The sequence below is a fragment of the Schistocerca cancellata genome, chromosome 1 (assembly GCF_023864275.1).
Source record: "Schistocerca cancellata isolate TAMUIC-IGC-003103 chromosome 1, iqSchCanc2.1, whole genome shotgun sequence".
Lineage (NCBI taxonomy): Eukaryota > Metazoa > Arthropoda > Insecta > Orthoptera > Acrididae > Schistocerca > Schistocerca cancellata.
This window is the reverse complement of record NC_064626.1, coordinates 981,679,220-981,700,222: the sequence shown is the minus strand read 5'-3', so window position 1 is coordinate 981,700,222 and position 21,003 is coordinate 981,679,220. Positions and strand designations below refer to the sequence as shown.

General features: G+C 42.5%; 1 protein-coding gene across 1 annotated transcript in view; it reads right to left on the bottom strand.

Moving 5' to 3' along the window:
- Positions 1 to 21,003, bottom strand: part of LOC126119666 (discoidin domain-containing receptor 2-like) — a 449,482-nt gene that overhangs the window by 189,671 nt on the left and 238,808 nt on the right. The window contains exon 5 of the mRNA XM_049915072.1: positions 7,317 to 7,464. Coding sequence (XP_049771029.1) covers positions 7,317 to 7,464 — 148 coding nt within the window. The remainder of the gene's footprint in view (positions 1 to 7,316; positions 7,465 to 21,003) is intronic.

The window sequence follows — 21,003 nt, the reverse complement described above, 5'->3', positions numbered from 1 at the left end:
TGCAACTGTTAAAGAACGTAGTTCTCCCGTGATCGAAAAGGAAAAGTTTGGTTTCGTAATTAGCTATACAGTGGGTTACCCCGCTCTCATAACTTTCCATGATCGCTTGTTGCAGGCGTTGCGAAGAAACTCTTCACGACAAGACCGTGGACGGCTCGTCGTAAAGTTCTGCGGCTCGGCCGTCGTTTCAGAGACAGTCTGTATCGTTGCAGAGCTGGCTGGCTGGGTCGGAGGCTAGCCCGGCGGACCGCGGCGCCGGCTGCCGGACGGACGGGGGGTCCTCGCCTGCCCGGGCCGGTCCTGCCGTGACCGGCCGCCATAGATCAGCCGCGGCCACGGCCACGGCACTCGCCGTCTGAGGAACTAATTAGGCCGAGATTTATCGCCGATATTAAATTAGGGACTAACATGCTGTGAATGAAATTAGAGCCGCACATGCCATCGCCGGATTTATAGGCGTGCACCGACCGTGACTTGCGCTGCGTTTAACGCGATCGATCAGTGGCTGCTAGGCCAGAAGCCAATTTCGAACGTGACGTCAAAATATCTCCCTCTTTCAGAGGCACTGTAGAAACTGCCATTGACTGAGCAAGGCTTTGTCTACGATAGCAAAACGCCACGCCTGCGCGTACGCTGGTGATAACCTTTAGACTATCGGCGACGTTGTTCGAAATCATAAAAAAATTGGTCGAGTTATACATCAAAGGAGCCTTAATAATAACCTCATTTTACCGTAGACGATTTTACTTTTTTTATATTCCGTAACTTACATTTTTATTCCAATGACCATAAAAAGGGTTTTGCCAATAGTTCGCAATGCTTACGACTGGCACTTTTCCTGACGCCTTGACTTCTGGGTTGTTGGTGCAAGGGATATAAAATTTAGCTGTTTTACTCCGTTTGACTATTTTAACGACGTATTTTGACTTGCTATTTTTATGTCATCATTTTATCTATTTTTTCAGCTTTATATAGTGGAACCTAAATGTACTTTTGGTTTCATGAGATAGCGATGCTCTGCATATATGTGACCTAATTTATTAGTCTTATGTAGATTTTGTATTTCGTGAATGTGCCTTACGCCAGTCATGCGCGCTAATTGGGCACCTATTGTCACACTAATCGCGCTTTTTGCATCTTGATCCGTTACAATAATATCTGTGCGTTATACTAATGGACAATGTGCCATCTTTGGCTCATACCACGTTCATTTTGTAAGCGTGGCCCTAATTTGTACTCTTACGGCGGAGTCAGCTGGTGTGTTCAAGATAACATGCGATAGTATATCAAATTTGTCCACCATCTTCTTGTAACATCTTGATAATACACTGACGGTTTTCTTTTCTTTTAAGTAGGTCCACCTTGCATTTTATATGTTTTATGATAGATGGATTATATATCCAGTTACTGTTGCTTCCATTTTCCGTTTTATAAGGCTTTATGGCTGATAATGTTCATATCCGGCTACTTTTACGTATGTTTCTATTACTTTCAATTTAATTTATCTGCGTAGTCGTTCTAGATAAGACCATCGCCTATCTTCTATTTGTTACTACATTAATTGATTGATTTATTGTATTTATAGACAATCTGATGACGACCCAAAATGGTGAAACGCGTCATATATGTTAAATATTTTCGTAACCAATACTATTTTTATTTTGAAATAACTCGAAACTGGTTGCTGTATTACTCTACCACAATTAAATGGGATAATTTTTGCGATAGATATTTGTCAATCCTACAAAGACATAATATTAAAACCAAAGCTCTGCCTTCTGGCGCTGATGACCCAATCAGGACCGACCGACCGCCGTGTCACACACTGTCAGTGGCGCCACAGGATGCGGTATGTAGGGCCGTGGGTCTCAGCACACCGCTATCCGTTGTTTACTTGTTTGACCGTGGAACTGCTACTTCTCACTGAAGTGGCTCCTCAGTTGGCATCACGAGGCTCAGTGCATCCCTTTCCAGTCCTCCCACCAAGGAAAGATCCCTGGTAGTCCCGAGAATCGAATCAGCATCATAGTTTATGACAATCCTGTTGCACAAACTACGTATTTCATTAGTCTTTAATGGCCCTGGACAATATGAAAGCTATTATGATACTGAACTATTAACAGCAACTGGTAAAATTATTTCAGATTTATTTACCACATTTGTTCCTGTTTTCCTTTGTTAATTACGTACTTCTGAAACTTTCTGACTGCTGCACTGAAATTGGGGACGCCAAAACGATGTTCTTCTTTGCCAGTGTAAGTAAAAAGTATATCCCTCAGTAATTTATGTTCTAAGAATAACACCGGCACGCTTTAATTGTTACTTTCTCAATTTCATTATGGTCGATTAAGAAATGAGGAAAATTTCGTTATTTAGACTGTCCTCTAAGCTTTCAAAGTTATTGCTTTAAGTTGACGGTTGGAATACTGAAATTCGGATTTTACCCAAGTGACCACACGCGCATCCATGTAATTATCCACTGTCTGGTGCCGTGAACTGTGTCATAAGAACGACGAACTTTGTCCTTCTTACATTTTAAAACTGTAGTCGTATATTAAACACCCTCTAGTTATTTCTAGAGCTTCAACTGGTTCTCAAAGCGAGAGTAAAATTATTTACAATGTTGATGCGTTACTCAAGAACCTCAATAATTACGACAAGAAGGAAAATATTGTTACACATTTTTTCTGTTATAGTTGCTAAACAGTGAAAATGATTTCGTTGCAAGTTACTTATGTACCTCCCGCCTCCCGGACGCCGTTGGATAAGCAGCAGCCAGCAGCAACTCGTATTCTTAGCTCACTTATTCGTTTTATAGTTTAATTCTTAATTTCTTTGAGTGGTTTTGGGTAATTGCATAATTTAATTCACAAATTTCGGGCGTATTATAGTATTTGAGAGTTGTAGCATCACGTTTTAGTACTCGCATAGTGTAAATTCGCGAAGTCGTCAGTCAACCGTTTGTTTTGAACGGCTTGTGAGATAAAAGAGAGGGAAAAAAATTGTTAGGGATGGAACTGGCTACCGTCCGCAAACAGCTGGAGGCTGTATTGACCGTGGTCGACAGGCTCCAGGCTATTGTCCTGTGCCATGGTGACATTGGGACACTCGAGGCGAGCGCTTTGGCGCCTCTGGAACCTGTACCATCACCTGGGATCTCTGATGCCACGGCGCCCTCGGATTCGGACGTCCCTGACGGTCGACACTTGCCTGACGGTGATTGGCACACCGTGGCGGGGCCGTGAATCCCTGGGCGAAAGTCGAAAGTTGGTGCTGGGCGCAAGGCTGTACCCCCACGCCTCTGCAACAGATTTGAGGTACTGCCCACTGCTGGAAGTACTTCTTAGCCAGCAAGGGCGGCCTCACCTGTTGCGGCAGTGGCCGGTCTTCCTTAGAGGTCCTGCCAAGCGCAGAGGGTGAGACTGCTTCTCATTGGGAGCCCCAATGCTAGGCGGGTGATAGGCCCCCTTAGGGATGTGGCAGCTAAGGATGGGAAGAAAACCAATGTCCACTTCGTATGCATACCGGGGGGGAGTCATCCGAGATGTGGAAAGGGTCCTTCCGGATGCCATGACTGGTACAGGGTGCAGCCAACTACTGGTGGTGGCTCATGTCGGCACTAATGACGTGTGTCGCAATGGATCTGAAGAGATTCTCTCTGGTTTCCGGTGGCTACCTGAGTTGGTGAAGACTGCCAGTCTTGCTAGCGGGATGAAGGCAGCGCTCACCATCTGCAGCATCGTCGACAGGTCGATTGCGGACCTTTGGTACTGAGCCAAGTGTAGGGTCTGAATCAGAGGGAATCGTGTAGATTGCAGATTCCTCGACTTGCGCCAATGGATGGTGAGGTTACGGGTTCCGCTAAATGGGTCAGATGTCCACTACACACAGGAGGCGGCGACACGGGTAGCAGGGGCTGTGTGGCGTGGCCTGGACGGTTTTTTAGGTTAGACAGTATCGGGAACGATCAAAAACGGCTCCAGTCTCAAAGGGTACAGGGCAATGAAACGACGAGAATCGACCAAGCAACAGTCGGTATTGTAGTCGTAAATTGTCGTAGCTGTGTTGCAAAAGTACCAGAGCTTCATGAGCTGATAGAAAGCACTGAAGCTAAAATCGTTATAGGAGCAGAAAGTTGGCTAAAGCCGGAGATAAATTCTGCCGAAATTTTTGCAGAGGCGCAAACCGTGTTCAGAAAGGATAGATTAAATAAAGTAGGTGAAGGTGTGTTTGTGTCTGTTGTCAGTAGTTTATCTTGCAGTGAAGTTGAAATAGATAGTTTCTACGAGGCTCCTTCTGCCGAACCCCCGACTCAGATGATACAATAGCTCAACGGTTCAAAGAAACTTGAATTTCATTTCTGGCGAGGTTTTAAAAATTAAATACACATTTTTCAATCATAATATCTAAACAGCTGTGATATCCTCAACTCCAGACTCTGAAGATGGTTGACTCCAGATGGTTGACTCTGAAGATTACAACTTTAGATGGAATAGGTACCAATTTTCCAAAAGTTAAAGAGTGTTGATAGTGCGATAAACACTGACATGAGTAAGAATAACTTAGATGACGTTCTCTGGAACCATGCCAAGAAAGAAGAAATATTAAGTGGACAACGAGTTCATGGGAAAATATTTGATAGTTATGCCAGTTGGAAGAAGAAATAGGTATTACTATCGTCGAAGACATCTCAGTGAGAGAATACCAATTTGCGAAACTATTACAGCACTTGAGCGTCGAAGTATGTCGACATTGATGACTACGATTCTCTACAGTAAGAGTATCTCATTAATGTGGTGTCTGTCGTCCCTTGTACCTCTCCAAGATTTCTATTAATTTAAAATATATCGTGTCGTACAAGTGTTGTTTACTTTCAGATAGCTGCAAGAAATTTATTTATGAAATTACCTCTAAGTGAGAAAAGATGCATTTGATTCATATCTACAAACCAACAAAACTTTTCAGCAACAGTGATACAGAAATCTGGAAATCTGTGTTGCAGTACTTTGTCATACGATCTTGTGCACCTATATAGACTGAAGCTTTTTCTCATCGTGTTGCGCGTACATCTGAATGTGTATTTTTATGATGTCTTCAACACTGACACATGGCTTTCAGTTAGTATGACGGTTGTTTCTTATGTGTTTAACGTTTGTAAATGTGTCTGTAGTCTAGCATTTCTCATGTTGTTAGCACAAGGGAAACAGAGAAAATAAATCCCATCGCCAGAATGTAGTCTATGCCTACCCAAGAGCACTGGCTGTTTCAATCACCCAAACGTCCTCGTACTACGAATGACTCCGTGAGAAGTTCTGATTATTCAAAGTGTACATCGATTACTCCCCTTCCCGCTTCTCCTTGTTCTTTCCTGACACTACCTCAGAGCTACAGATGTCTATCCAGAACAAGTGACAATCGAATAATTTGAAATTATAATCTAGAACACTAGGTAACAGCTAAGAAAACCTTATGTATTCTTACTTAAGTCCAAATCATTTTTGTGGAATGAGTCAGATAGTCATTTCAGACTTACAGGGCCGGCCGGGTTGGCCGAGCGGTTCTAGGCGAGACAGTCTGGAGCCGCGCGACCGCTACGGTCGCAGGTTCCAATCCTGCCTCGGGCATGGATGTGTGTGATGTCCTTAGGTTAGTTGGGTTTAAGTAGTTCTAAGTTCTAGGGGACTGATGACCTCAGAAGTTACGTCCCACAGTGCTCAGAGCCATTTGAACTAGACTTACGAGGAAAGTTTTTACTCCCAGGAAGATACAGTATTGACCATGAATATTGCAACATCCAGAAGGATGCCAACTAACGAAATTATATTTAATTTGCATATACAGTACCGAGGAAGAATACGTGAATAAGTGTGTACCTCATTTGTTGTAAGCAAGCTGCTGACGTTACCTGCATCAGGCTTACATCACATGTAGCGGCCGACTATTGGTGGTCTATGAGCAGATGCTTTCAGTGGGTGAGATATCTGTACAATATGGTAGCCAGAACAAGGGTAGTACAGCCTCTGCATCGAACAAGCTCAAAACAGCACCGACAACACTAGGTTTTCCGTTATCTTGTTGAAAGATGATGCCACGGATACCTCGAAGATAGGGCGCTGCCACCGGCCTTAAAACCCCTGTAGTGTTACTGCTACTGTCAGAATTAGCGGCTAATCAAGCCGTAGGTATCCTGTTGTGCACCGAATTGTATCTTTTACCATCATGCAACGTGCTGGGTCCTTAAGACGACTGCGAATGAAATCTGGCAACGTTAATTGTGCTAGAATCCTCCACACACGAATACGTTCGACTTGGTGGTCTACACATCGTGACACAGTCCGTGTTGACACCTGCTTTCTGCAAATAAACTAACGTCCATAGTCAAGCTACGTGAGGCGACTGTACGAACCTGTGCCGCGCGGGATTAGCTGAGCGGTCTTAGGCGCTGCAGTCATGGACTCTGCGGCTGTTCCCGGCGGAGGTTCGATTCCTCCCTCGGGCATGGGTGTGTGTTTGTCCTTATGATAATTTAGGTTAAGTAGTATGTAAGCTTAGGGACTGATGAACTTAGTAGATATGTACCATAAGATTTGACACACATTAGAACATTTTTGTACGAACCTATATTGTCAAGTGAATAAAAGGTCTCCCCTCCAGTGAAATATTAGCGTGGGACTGTTTTCGTCCAGAACCCATTATTTCCAGTATTTCCTTCCCACTCATGGATCCCGACCTATACGAGCTACAATGTTGCGGTACGACAAATTGCAGTCTGGACAGGCAACGAACTGTCGCTGTCGAAATCTAACACTTGCTCGTACACTGTTTTCCTTCCTACATAAAGCATAGCACGCGAACCAACTCCCTCATTCGATTTCTAATTGAGAAATTTACTGTGTCAGTGTTTCTTTACATACTATACTACTTACATAGCTACTTCCTACGATTGCTCTGAAAGGCTAATCAATTGAATATCCAAGAATGAAGTACTTCTCGTTCAAATTTGACATTTACTGCATGTCCCCTCAATGGTTCAAAAATGGTTCAAATGGCTCTGAGCACTATGGGACACATCTGAGGTCATCAGTCCCTTAGATCTTAGAACTACTTAAACCTAACTAACCTAAGGACATCACACACATCCATGCCCGAGGCAGGATCCGAACCTGCGACCGCACCCTCAATGGTGTTGAAATGTTAATGGCTATTAGTGTATTGTAAAACAGACCCATGCTTCATACAGGGAAGAAAATCATAGGTCACTGCGCTACAAACAGTGCTCCTTAAGTAACAGTTACATGCAGATCACCATGCCTTACCCGTGGCGGGGCAACCAGAGACCTCCATTCGCAGGCAGACGGTCCTGCGGTGGACGCTGTAAGGCAACACCCTCAGCTGGCTGGCGAAGATGGCGGGCAGCAGGCGGTGCGTCACGACCGTGGCTGTGTCGCTGTTTCCGCTCAGGATCTGCGGGCAAATGTCATCCATATGAATGATGAACTACAGTAGTTGCTTTAACAGATTCAGACAGAACACTAAAAAATAATGAGTAGTCTCACTTTTCCGGGGCCTATTTTGGGGGCAAAGAGTTACTCTCTTCGCCTAAATTTGACATGGAATACCTTCAATTTTAATACAAATCTGATCGAGATATATTTGTTGAGTCTAGTTTCTGTGATTGCACCCATGTTTTTTTTATCATTTAAACATGTAGGGTATAATGGATATAAGTGCACATGTTTCTATTGGTGAGTGAGGAAAGTATACTGAACAACGTTCGATCAGTGTTTGTGTCATTTGCAGAATAATAGCCGCGCGGAGTGGCCTCGTGGTTCGAGGCGCCATGTTACGGATTGCGCCGCCTCTCCCGCCGGAGGTTCGAGCCCTTCCTCGGGAATAGGTGGTGTTAGTTTAAGTACTGTTTAAGTCTAGGGATCGATGACCTCAGCAGTTTGGTTCCTAAGCAATGCACACACACATTTTATGCAGACTAATAACACAGTCCAACGATGGAAAAACTCTTTTGCTGAAAATACCTTATTCTTATGTTTTTTGGGTGGTAAATCAAAATACGATACTTCAAAAACTGTATCACCCACCATTTCTTCACATTTTACAGTTAAACTTATTAAATTAAGCGATTTTTGAAAGAATTTAACAGTTTTATATAGTTAAAATAATTTAAAAAGAAGATGTAATGAATCTAGTTGACGTTGGTAGCACTGCTGAAAAACATTTGCTGGCAAAACAAAAGGTCGATGCTATTTTTGTGTTAACAGATGGTGTTTTCTTTACTTTCTACCTAACCTCTCTTTCCAATTTTCTGTACATGTGTTCAGTACAATGTGTAATCGTGGTTGTAAAAACTCTTCTGACATTTTTTGTTATATTTGTGGTGAATTTGTGATTAAAAGAACCAAAGAAACATTACAGACTTCGTGAAAAAGATCTATCATACTTTGGATCTGATCTTGGTGATCAAGATAAAACTTGGGCGCCGCATAAGGTATGTTACGTGTGTGTTGAATATCTGAGAAAATGGTCCAAAAAGGAGAAAAAAGGGCTTTAGATTTGCTGCTCCTATGATATGGAGGGGGCCACTGCTACTTTTACAGTGTTGGTATTACTGGTCATAATTCGAAAAACCAAAAGGTAATAAGCTACCCTAACCTTCCGTCCGCCATCCGACCAGTACGGCATGGTGTATATTTGCCGATTCCTCAAGCACCAGATGATTTAAATTGTATTACTACAGAAGTATTTTCCGATGTACAATGTGATTTAGGCGAACAAGATAATGATGAATTCCGCAGTAATACAGAAGGTCTAGAGCCCAAATTGTTTACTCAGACAGAGCTTAACGATTTGGTTAGGGATCTGGGTTTAACGAAAGAAAGGGCTGAATTGCTTGGTTCTAGATTAAAAGAAAAGAACTTATTGGTAGTTGGAACCAGCATATACATGTATAGAAAGAGAGAGCAGCATGTTTCCAAGTTTTTTTCCAACAAGAAGGTGATTTAGTGTGCAGGTCAGACATTCCCGGTCTGAGTTTGTTATTAAATATAAAAAGAAAGACTAGAGGCTGTTTATTGATTCATCCAAAACTAGTTTAAAGTCTGTTTTATTACACAATGGTGACATGTATGCATCAATACCTGTTGGACGTTCAGTACATATGAAAGAAAGCTATGAAAACGTAGAAATAGTGCTAAATAAAATACGCTATTCTACTCATGATTGGATGATATGTGGCGATCTAAAAGTAATATGCCTGCTACTTGATCAGCAAGGTGGCTTTACCAAATTTCCATGTTTCTTGTGTGAATGGGACAGTAGGGCTAGGTATCAACACTGATGAAGAAATAACTGGTCTGTGATGGAGTCTTTAAAACCTGGTGGAAAGAACATTCTACGCCAAAACATTATAGATCCAAAAAACGTACTCCCACCACCTCTACATATAATGTTAGGCCTAATTAAATAGTTTGTAAAGGCTTTGTCTAAAGATGGACGATGTTTTAAGTATTTGCCAAAATTTTTCACACCTTTCAGAAGCTAAACTAAAATAAGGCGTTTTTGTCGGACATGACATTAGAAAATTGATGTTTGATGTTAATTTTGAATCCACAAGGACCTTAAATGAGAGTTAAGCATGGGTATCATTCAAGCAAGTCATTACAAAATTCTTAGGACACGAAAAAGACCCAGAATATGTTTCTATTATAACTACAGTGTTATGGAAGTTTAAAACTTTTAATGAACCTGGAAGTTCACTTTATGAACAATCACCTCGATTACTTGCCGGACAATATGGGAGATGTTAGTGAGGAGCAAGGAGAGCGTTTTCACCAGAACATTAAAGTGATATAAAAAGGCTACCAAGGCCGCTGGAAGACCAAATGCTGGGGGACTACTGTTGGTCACTTCACCGAGAACTTCAGCAAGTGACTCATCAATGAAAAAGCTGCAAAGAAAAAAGAGAAAGAAAATACAAACCAATTCCAGCTGACATGTGAAATCTCTATTGCCCCATATCATTGTTTTAAGTAGCTTACTGTAAATACAAACCATGCTTACGTTGTATCAAAGCGTTTCATTAATTTCCCCGTTTACCGTAAAGCATAGAATTTTTACACTATATAATAAAAAGCATATTGCTCGAAAACTATGGGTGATACAAAAACACTAATGTAAGATTTAGATTCAGCTCATAATAATGTATAAAGATCAGCTATCAAAGTAAAAAAAGTTTTTTAAAAAAAATTCCCGTTGGCCTTTATAATTACAGCTACTACAAGTCGTATGTTTTTAGGTAGGGTGGTACATCCACGTTGTATGTGGCCAGAGTGAGCATTAACGTTTATTTTCCCCTGGGAAAGACGTCTGGTGTTGATGTGTGAACCAATGGACGCAAAACGTCTAAGTCTACACTAACAGGTGCAGTTACGACCATGCAGAAAACATCAGGTCGTAAAATGTTGTGATATTTCTGTGGGAAGACTGTCCGACGCAGGGGAAAAACAACCAACGCACTAAAGTTTGTACATATTAAGGCACAACATATAAAAATATCTGCGTTATATGCTGTATACATGCCCGACAGCTTGTGGCACACAGTTTGTCAGACTAAGGTGCCGTGGCATCGTATCAAATTTCAGCAGCTGTCTAGATCCAGCGTTTAAGTGCAACACGCAACTAATAGTCAGTGATCGAAGCTGGAATTCGAAAGAGCCCCTGCTACAGTCAGTACGTCTGATGAAAGATGAACCTTTCGGGGTGGTTCGCACCACTTCTTTCATTTCTGTGGCGCCAGCCACAAATCACCAGAGATGCCATAGTTCTTCGTCCAGCTGTAGGTACAGTTTATCCTCATTGTGCACTATCTGAACAAACTAACTGAGAAGATCGTGTGTAGATTGCCATATCGTGTGAGTGGTGGCACCATTTCATTTTGTGTAGACATCCATCGCTGTAGAATAGCCGCATATGTGCCCGACAGGTTTTCTGTTGACAAGCACTATAAATCGCCTCATGTGGAGGTCGCCGTACTTGTTCCCTGCGATGTATGTACCAACGGATCCCGCAAATCTTTAGTCCACACTACATTCCTCCATGAGTTCAGCATCGTGTTCCTTCGTCTCAGCTGTTCTCTCTGCCTCATGACGCACGGTATGGGTAGATTCACTTGCTAGGCACCTGCTTCTAACAGCAAAAGGAAGGAGTTTCTTAATTGTGTGGCTACTCTGACTGCAGTTAACCGGTACTGAATTTATAAGCACTGTGGCGCATCGTTGTTACTAACCGTGTAAGATGGCGGTGACGTCTGTCGTCAACACATTGTTTCCCAAGCAGATGACGTTCGGTACTTATGGTGGATTCCTTCCTTACACGGTTGTATTGAAATGCCATATGCTTGGATGACATCTTAGAACACCGATAACATGGCTATCATCGAATGCGCTGAACTCACGCATTAAACATCCTGCCCGAGGCAGTAGGAGTTCTGTCAAAATTTCAGGCGGATGACACGCCGAATTATTCCATTTTTCACTATGACCGTTTTTCACTTCAACAGCTGTAATTTAATCAACTGCTAATGAAGTTCGCCTGACTATGGTAGTGGAATTCTAGATATTGTATGAGAGTTCATGTTCACTATGAAGGTATTCTTGCGTAGCGTTTCTGATTTTAAACGATCCATGGATGCACGTTCCTATTTCACAAACAAAACTGTTTTTAAAGTAGTGAAATCTGAAGATTGCCCGAAAGAAAACAAATTTTTTTTTTTCAGTAGGAAGATGACGGTAACTCTTAGCTGTGACTTATCATAATTGACATTTCGTAAAGGGTGAAATAGTAAGCAATGTTTGTAGAGTAGAAACGGAACTGATTAAGATTAGCACCCTAGAATGTCCTCTCAATCATGGAAATGGACTCAGAAAAGTGCTCTTGAACCAGAAATATGCGACAGCTCACACTACGAGAATGAAACAAAAATAAAAACGTGTGTGATGCGGGCTTCACAGACGTTTTCAAACCATTATATTCCTTAGATCTATCTCGTAGTTTCTTAATCTCAAAAAATAGGCTAAGGAAGATATAATCTGAGACGTCAGTTGCTATGTTCATTTCGAATCAAATATCTTTATTGAAGAAAGAAGCACTGAATAAGCTATATTTGACATATGGTGAGCACCCCAAGTCCTCTATAACCACCTTTTTTTGCGAGCACGCAGCAGCACGGCTGTGAAACGTTGTCACGAGTAGCAGGGGCATTAGCTTCATTGCGTGCATCGTGAGGATGATATAAAAAAAAAAAAATAGAAAATCGCACAATCTAAAACATGTGATATATGCAGATGGAACGGAAAGTGTCTGAGCAATACCTTCGTTATCTGGCTCCCTCTTGGACATCTACTTCATCAAGTTGCACAAACTTGCCCATGCAGGCAGTGCCCTGTCTGGATTGACTCTTGTTACCCTAGCTCCTCCTTCTAATTGGGCCTATTAAATCGATATAAGAAAACAGTCCCAGTGAACTGCATGGAGCAATAGTAAGCAGTCATACACAACGGACAAAGGGAGCTCCGGTGACTAGCTCGAAGAAACAAGGGAAATCTTAATATCATAAATAGTAATAGGTAACATATCTACTAGATGCACAGCGATACATACTACAGAAATAATGGGTGTATGTGTGTGTGTGTGTGTGTGTGTGTGTGTGTGTGTGTGTGTGTGCGCGCGTCTGTGTGTACGTGTGTGTGTGTGTGTGTCTGCGTGTGTGTTCCATACATGCTCCAAAGCCACAGTACCGATTTCAAACGAACGTCGGTCGCATATCCTTTAATGTCAGGCGGTGGGGTAAGAATCACCTATCACAGCTGAGGAGTATGACATCATCAACAATGATGTGCGTGAAAAACTGCTGCATCATGCACGCCGTTTAAATTTATCACTTCTCTGCTACCAGTTCTATTCGCAACCAATTTGCAGGTAGTATCCACGTATGCCGCTGAACGATACCTACAAAATTATATCATTGTATGACACACAGAACAGGAGGGATGATGTAGTCAACACCGAGATGCGTGAAAAAATGTCGCGTTATGCATGAGGTTTAAATTTATTACTTCTTTGCTACTGACTCTGTTCATTACATGTTTCGCAGACAGTGTCCAGAGAAGCAGCTGAATGTAACTACACTGTACAACATTTGTTTCGAGGGATATGACGCCATAATCACTCACATGTGCGAAAAAATTCCGCATCATGGATGAAGGTTTATATATTTATCTTTTACTATTACGACACCCTTATAGCAGACTTTGAAGAGGCGTTACAATAGACTCGTTTAAAATCTCGTGTTGTAAACACACGAAGCAACTGCATCTAGTGCAAAGAAGCTGTTTCACAATTTTAAAGACGTTTTCTCGAGTACATGGAAATGAAATTTTTTCGACATTTCACTACAAACACACTTATTTTTTTGTTTTCATTTCAAATAGAAGATTGGCAAAAATGAATACCCAGGCAATGCCATGTTTGACTACTAGTGTAATAATACAATTAAAAGAAGGGACAGTTCACATGCAGAAAGGGTTTGAGGCAGTGACGAAAGACCAAAAACGTTTGAAAGTACTTTTCAAATGGCGAGTATTAATTCAATAATCAACGTCCCGGCAGATGGAATGTCTACTTAATTAACAAACTAGACAGTAATGCGGCCAATGTCAAAGAACGCAGAGTATGTAGCTGCAGCAAAGAAGTCGTATCCTGCAGTGAGCTTATATCAATTAACATTAAAGAAATTCAAAATGATCATCCTAAAAAGGTGTCACAGAGGTGAGACGCGTTATGAACATGCAACAGCAATTTGGCATATTGAGAGAGGACAAGATACTCTCTCACCTCTTTTTCGTACACGGAAAATTATTAAAGATTTTATTACAATATGACGCACCTTGAGCGAGACTCTTGAAAGTTAAAGACCTGAGCAGAAGTTGATGGAGCCTGGTAGGGCGCTAAAAGATTGAGGTATTTTTATGGTTCTTAGCTAGTAGGAACGGGATGTTGGGAGTAGGAAACAATTGGTGATGAGCCCATACCCCAATAAATCTTGCCAGACAGGCTCACCGCCAAAAAGGGTAGACAGAGCAGTCCCTTCTCGAGACAATCTCCAGCAGTACAATACCGCTATACCTGCATGGTAGTGGAGATATAGAGGTAGTGTCAGTGTAAAATTCGAGTGAGTGAGAGGAATAAAACTAAACAAAAAACTAACAAAAACACGTGCACGCACAAACAAAAGACACTTGTTGTTGTTGTTGTGGTCTTCAGTCCTGAGACTGGTTTGATGCAGCTCTCCCTGTATTTTACCCCTGCCACCTTTAGAATTTGAAAGAGAGTGTTCCAGTCAAGATTGTCAAAAGTTTTTTCTAAGTCTATAAATGCTAGAAACGTAGGTCTGCCTTTCCTTAATCTTTCTTCTAAGATATGTCGTAAGGTCAGTATTGCCTCAGGTGTTCCAATATTTCTACGGAATCCAAACTGATCTTCCCTGATGCCGGCTTCTACCAGTTTTTCCATTCGTCTGTAAAGAATTCGTATTAGTATTTTGCAGCTGTGACTTATTAAACTGATAGTTCGGTAATTTTCACATCTATCAACACCTGCTTTCTTTGGGATTGGAATTATTATATTCTTCTTGAAGTCTGAGGGTACTTCGCCTGTCTCATACATCTTTCTCACCTGATGGTAGAGTTTTGTCAGGACTGGCTCTCCCAAGGCCGTCAGTAGTTCTAATGGAATGTTGTCTACTCCCGGGGCCTTGTTTCGACTCAGGTCTTTCAGTGCTCTGTCAAACTCTTCACGCAGTATCGTATCTCCCATTTCCTCTTCATCTACATTCTCTTCCATTTCTATAATATTGTCCTAAACACATCGCCCTTGTGTAGACCCTCTATATACTCCTTCCATCTTTCTGCTTTCCCTTCTTTGGTTAGAACTGGGTTTCCATCTGAGCTCTTGATATTCATACATGCGGTTCTCTTTTCTCCAAAAGTCTCTTTAATTTTCCTGTAGGTAGTATCTATCTTACTCCTAGTGATATAGGCCTCTGCATCCTTACATTTGTCCTCTAGCCATGCCTGATTAGCCATTTTGCACTTCCTGTCGATCTCATTTTTGAGACGTTTGTATTCCTTTTTGCCTGCTTCATTTGCTGCATTTTTATATTTTCTCCTTTCATCAATTAATTTCAATATTTCTTCTGTTACCCAAGGGTTTCTACTAGCCCTCGTCTTTTTACCTACTTGATCCTCTGCTGCCTTCACTACTTCATCCCTCAGAGCTACCCGTTCTTCTTCTACTGTACTTCTTTCCCCCACTGCTGTCAATTGTGCCCTTATGCTCTTCCTGAAACTCTGTACAACCTCTGGTTCTTATAGTTTATCCAGGTCCCAATTCCTTAAATTCCCACCTTTTTGCAGTTTCTTCAATTTTAATCTGCAGTTCATAACCAACAGATTGTGGTCAGAGTCCACATCTGCCCCTGGAAATGTTTTACAATTTAAAACCTGGTTCCTAAATCTCTGTCTTACCATTATGTAATCTTTCTGATACCGTTTAGTATCTCCGGAATTCTTCCATGTATACAACAGTCTTTTGTGATTCTTGAACCAAGTGTTAGCTATGATTAAGTTATGCTCTGTGCAAAATTCTACCAGACGGCTTCCTCTTTCATTTCTTAGTCCCAATCCATATTCACCTACTATGTTTCCTTTTCTCCCTTTTCCTACTGTCGAATTGCAGTCACCCATGACTATTAAATTTTCGTCTCCCTTCACTACCTGAATAATTTCTTTTATCTCGTCTTACATTTCTTCAATTTCTTCGTCATCTGCAGAGGTAGTTGGCATATAGACTTGTACTACTGTAGTAGGCGTGGGCTTCGTGTCTCTCTTGGGCACTATAATACGTTCACTCTGCTGTTTGTAGTAGCTTACCCGCACTCCTATATTTTTATTCATTATTAAACCTACTCCTGCATTACCCCTATTTGATTTTGTATTTATAACCCTGTATTCACCTGAACAAAAGTCTTGTTCCTCCTACCACCGAACTTCACTAATTCCCACTATATCTAACTTTAACCTATCCATTTCCCTTTTTAAATTTTCTAACCTACCTGCTTCATTAAGGGATCTGACATTCTACGCTCCGATCCGTAGAATGCCAGTTTTCTTTCTCCTGATAACGACGTCCTCTTGAGTAGTCCCCACCCGGAGATCGGAATGGGGGACTATTTTACCTCCGGAATATTTTACCCAAGAGGACGCCATCATCATTTAACCATACAGTAAAGCAATATGCCCTCGGGAAAAATTACGGCTGTGGTTTCCCCTTGCTTTCAGCCGTTCGCAGTACCACAACAGCAAGGCCGTTTTGGTTATTGTTACAAGGCCAGATCAGTCAATCACTCAGACTGTTGCCCCTGCAACTACTGAAAAGGCTGCTGCATCTCTTCAGGAACCACACGCTTGTCTGGCCCCTCAACAGATACCCCTCCGTTGTGGTTGCACCTACGGTACGGCCATCTGTATCATTGAGGCACGCAAGCCTCCCCACCAACGTCAAGGTCCATGGTTCATGGGTCACTAGTAACTGATGAAAAAGGAAAACAAAAACGGAAAACCAAGTTTAAAGGTTTGCAACTGATTATATGGTATGAAAATAAGTGTATTTCAGGCGAATAAGTGGTGGCGCTCTGGCATTGTTTATGTAACTCGTTCCACAGCTCTCGGCTGTGCCTCCGGCGGCAATGAGCGCGCGCGGCGCGTCGCCGCGCCGTCCGGCCAGAGTCCTCAATGGTGGGATGGATGCCTTCGGTACCTGCGGCAGCTCGCCAGCGGCTGCCTGCCGGGTGGGGGGGATGACGTCAATGTCCTAGGCACGTGACCTTGGAGTCGGATTCAGCTCGTTGCGGTCGGCTGCGCTCTCGGCGCAGCGCAGTTCTGGCCCGCTCTGATCTGCCCTGCGCACCGCGGGCAGGTGGCACCCCCTCGTCCCCCACCCTCCCACCCCTAACATACAGGCGAGCCAGCCGAAATGCAGCATTACTCTCTTCCTGCATTCCGTCATATCGTCGGGGCACCCACTAAAAGGTCTGGGAACATCTAACAAGAAAATAACCTGGCCACCGACGTTATACGTTATCACGACCGTTCACATGTATTCCTGTCGTAGCGAAACCAAACGTTTATTTATGTTCTCGTTATCCATGTTGCTCTTATCAACGTATTCCCAAATAAAATCAACTCGTTTGTTCTCCATATCATTCATCTCGAGGCCAATGATCAATGATAATGAGATTCTGCCTTTGTAAAGGTCGAATTTTTACTTAGTTATTCCTCTGTTCGTATCTGACACGCAACAAATTTTTTATCTTGTTATTCTTTTACTCCTCTTCTGGCACCCTCGTAGCAAGAATACAAAATAATCTTAAAATTCTTTCTAGCGGCTGGTCTTGGAAATCTGACGGGTGTAATGGCATGTCTGTTGAAGACCTGGTTTGATATAATCTAAACAAGCGCGACACGACACTGGTACTCTTGTGTAGCTTTCCAATTACGCTGGGCAATGCGACAATTAGGGAGCTTCTGTAAGACTTTCTATTTTTAACGTTCTTCGCTTTTCCAGATGTCTTCCTGTCAACTTAGGGTTTACCATTTGCCTTATGCGTACAGAGAAGATATTTACTGAAATTTTACTCCGAAGTCGGAGTAATTTAAACAATAGTGAACACGTTTAGCATGTTTTTCCATGTAGTGTTACAGACGTGCTACGGTATGTAAAAGATTAAATCCACCACTAATTCTGTTTTCATTCGAAATCTGGGCAGCACCATCGACCCCTGTCATGCCACTCTTCCTTTTGTTCGTTGCACACATTTATGGAAATTAGACATGTAGTACGAAACCAGCGACCTCTGGCTTACCTTACCCAGTTCGGAAGCTGCAACTCCCAACTTTTCGACAACGTATTTGAAATTATCTAAAAGTAATTAACTTACGAAACAACTGAAATCAAAAGTTCAGGTCTTCCAAATTTAAATCGCCTATTTTGGTTTAATGACCGCAAGATTCTGAACTTAAAACAATATAATTTTATTGCTGTATTTTCTATGCATCAAACAACACCGCTCACTACTTAATTCCGTCGGTAATTAATATTGGGAATAATTTACTCTTAAAATATTTAGTTCACGATGGGCATCATAGCCGTAAGTAGGAGATTTCACAAACTGCATAATCATAATGTTCCATGTACCTTTGTGAAGCTGAAACATTTTACAGACATCAAATAATAATAAAGTCTTAAGAGCCCGTGCTAAATAGCAGAATATAAACCAGCATAATTTCAAAGCATTATGTGGTTTTAGAATTCACATCATCATCTTGCGCCTGTCATTAAATAGACACCCCTACCGCAAGCCAAAGACACTTCACACCGCATAATTTACGTCCATACAACGTTAATAGCGCCCTGCATTCATGAAATTTACTTTTTATATTCTTTATTAGTAATAAAATAAATAAATAAATACATTAAGTAAAGATAAAAAATTTTGTATTCATCAGTATTTTTTCCTGTAAATTTAATATATCGAGGTAATGACATATGTGAGAGAATATGGCACTTGACCACACTTGAGGACTGTGCAGACTCCAGAACCAATACAGCAGACTGGATATCATGACCCACACCAGCCAGCAAAGGGAGCGGTTGGTCGTCATGGATCAGCTGTTGCAGACTAGGTGCAGGGGACCAGACTGCCTGCTATGACTGAACCGGCCTGCCAGGTGATGTGCCTGCGTCACACAGCCTGGTCGTCTACCAGTACAGGCAGCATGTCTCACAAGCGAGCGCAGACAGCGTGACGCCATAACGCGCCAGCAGCCACTCCCTAGCAACCAACGACCCGCCAGACTGCTATTTGAGGGAGAAGGAGTCACGTGGCACCACAGTCGACGCACGCAATTGGCCTAACTGACTCAATGGGGTGCCGAGAGGGACGTGACCCATCGACAAAAGGCGAGTTAATCCGTTGGCCTGCACCAGCAGGCTCGTTCCAATAGAGAGGTGAATGGGAAGAGCTGGGCTGCCCCGTATTGCACTAACACTGAATGGATTTCTACACCAGGGGGCAGGCTGCACGTCAAATGCAATGCTGTCACGCCAGTCACTGATGGCTGATTTCGGCCTGACCAGGATGAGGCGAAGACTCCAGCTGCTCACCGTAAGCTGCCGACGATGCCAGTTGCCACCTAGACACCACATGCTGCCCTAGACGAGAGGGAACACCAGAGACATCTGCCGCCATCTCTGTCACGTCATACGCTGAGTGAAAGGTCATTCCACTCTGGCACAAACTGTTATTCTCCAGTCCTACCAGTCACGGTTTGTGTGTGTGCATAAGTGCCATGTTCTCAATTTGGGTGACATTTTCAATTGTAAAATTTAATTCCCCAGGGACCCTACTGGAGGGAGCGACTGGATACCTTTCTGTAATACCATTATGCAATATCTTTTTGTGTTTTTGTATGTATCAATTGAACTGTCTTGATTCTGTTTGTTCTGCGCATTTATTAATACCATAATGCCCTGATTATGTGCCTTTCATGTCATAGAAAATAATACGCAAATTTACACAACTTAGGTAATAAGACAAATAGATTTCACAAGTGATTTACTTATTCATTGAGAATTTAAGAAAGCATGTGTTTGATAATTCACACGAAATGAGTGACAGAGCAGGGGTAAATCAATGAGCAGAGAACAGCTCATACTCCAGGACACTGCAATGATTAGGAACATTAGACATCTATGACCACAGGATATGGTGTGAATGGGTAGATTTCTTTGCTGCAAGGCCTTTTAACCGCCAATTAAATGTTTATCGGAAGCCTGTGATGTAACAATGAGCACGGGGTCTAACATAATTCATACTACTCACAGCAAAGTTTATATGTAATCTTGTGAGTGAATGACCCCTGGAATGAATGAGGCCAAGTTAGGATGTGTTTCAGCCGTGGGGGGCCGGCCGCGGTGGTCTCGCGGTTCTAGGCGCGCAGTCCGGAACCGCGCGACTGTTACGGTCGCAGGTTCGAATCCTGCCTTGGGCATGGATGTGTGTGATGTCCTTAGGTTAGTTAGGTTTAAGTAGTTCTAAGTTCTAGGGGACTGATGACCACAGCTGTTAAGTCCCATAGTGCTCAGAGCCATTTGAACCAATAAGCCGTGGGCCATCCTGATTGGCAACGTTAACATTTTTACACATATATCGGTTATCAGGATCAGACTCTCCTACTATTTTCAGTGATTTACTGGTTTGTGTCAAACTAAACAATATCGAAGTGAGACACTACGCACGCAGAAATCAACGGCACGTAGAGGGCAGTGAGAGAGGTTAAAAAAAATGGTTCAAATGGCTCTGAGCACTATGGGACTCAACTGCTGTGGTCATAAGTCCCCTAGAACTTAGAACTACTTAAACCTAACTAACCTAAGGACAGCACACAACACCCAGCCATGACGAGGCAGAGAAAATCCCTGACCCCGCCGGGAATCGAACCCGGGAACCCGGGCGTGGGAAGCGAGAACGCTACCGCACGACCACGAGATGCGGGCACAGTGAGAGAGGACAAGTTAGTCTCTCACCTAATTTTTTGTATATGGAAAATTATTAAAGATTATATTACAACTTGGCGCACCTTGAGCAACACTCTTGAAAGTTAATAGCCTGATCAGGCACTGTTGAAGCCTGGTAGAGCGCTAACAGTATGAGGTATTTTTATGGTTCTTACAGCATGTTGGGAGCTGGAAGCAACTGGCAGCAAGGGATGCTTAATACATCTTGCCGGACTGGCCCACAGCCATACAGGGCTGACACAGCAGCCCCTTGTTGAGACAGGACTCCAGCAGAACAATGTCATTGTAGCTGTGTTG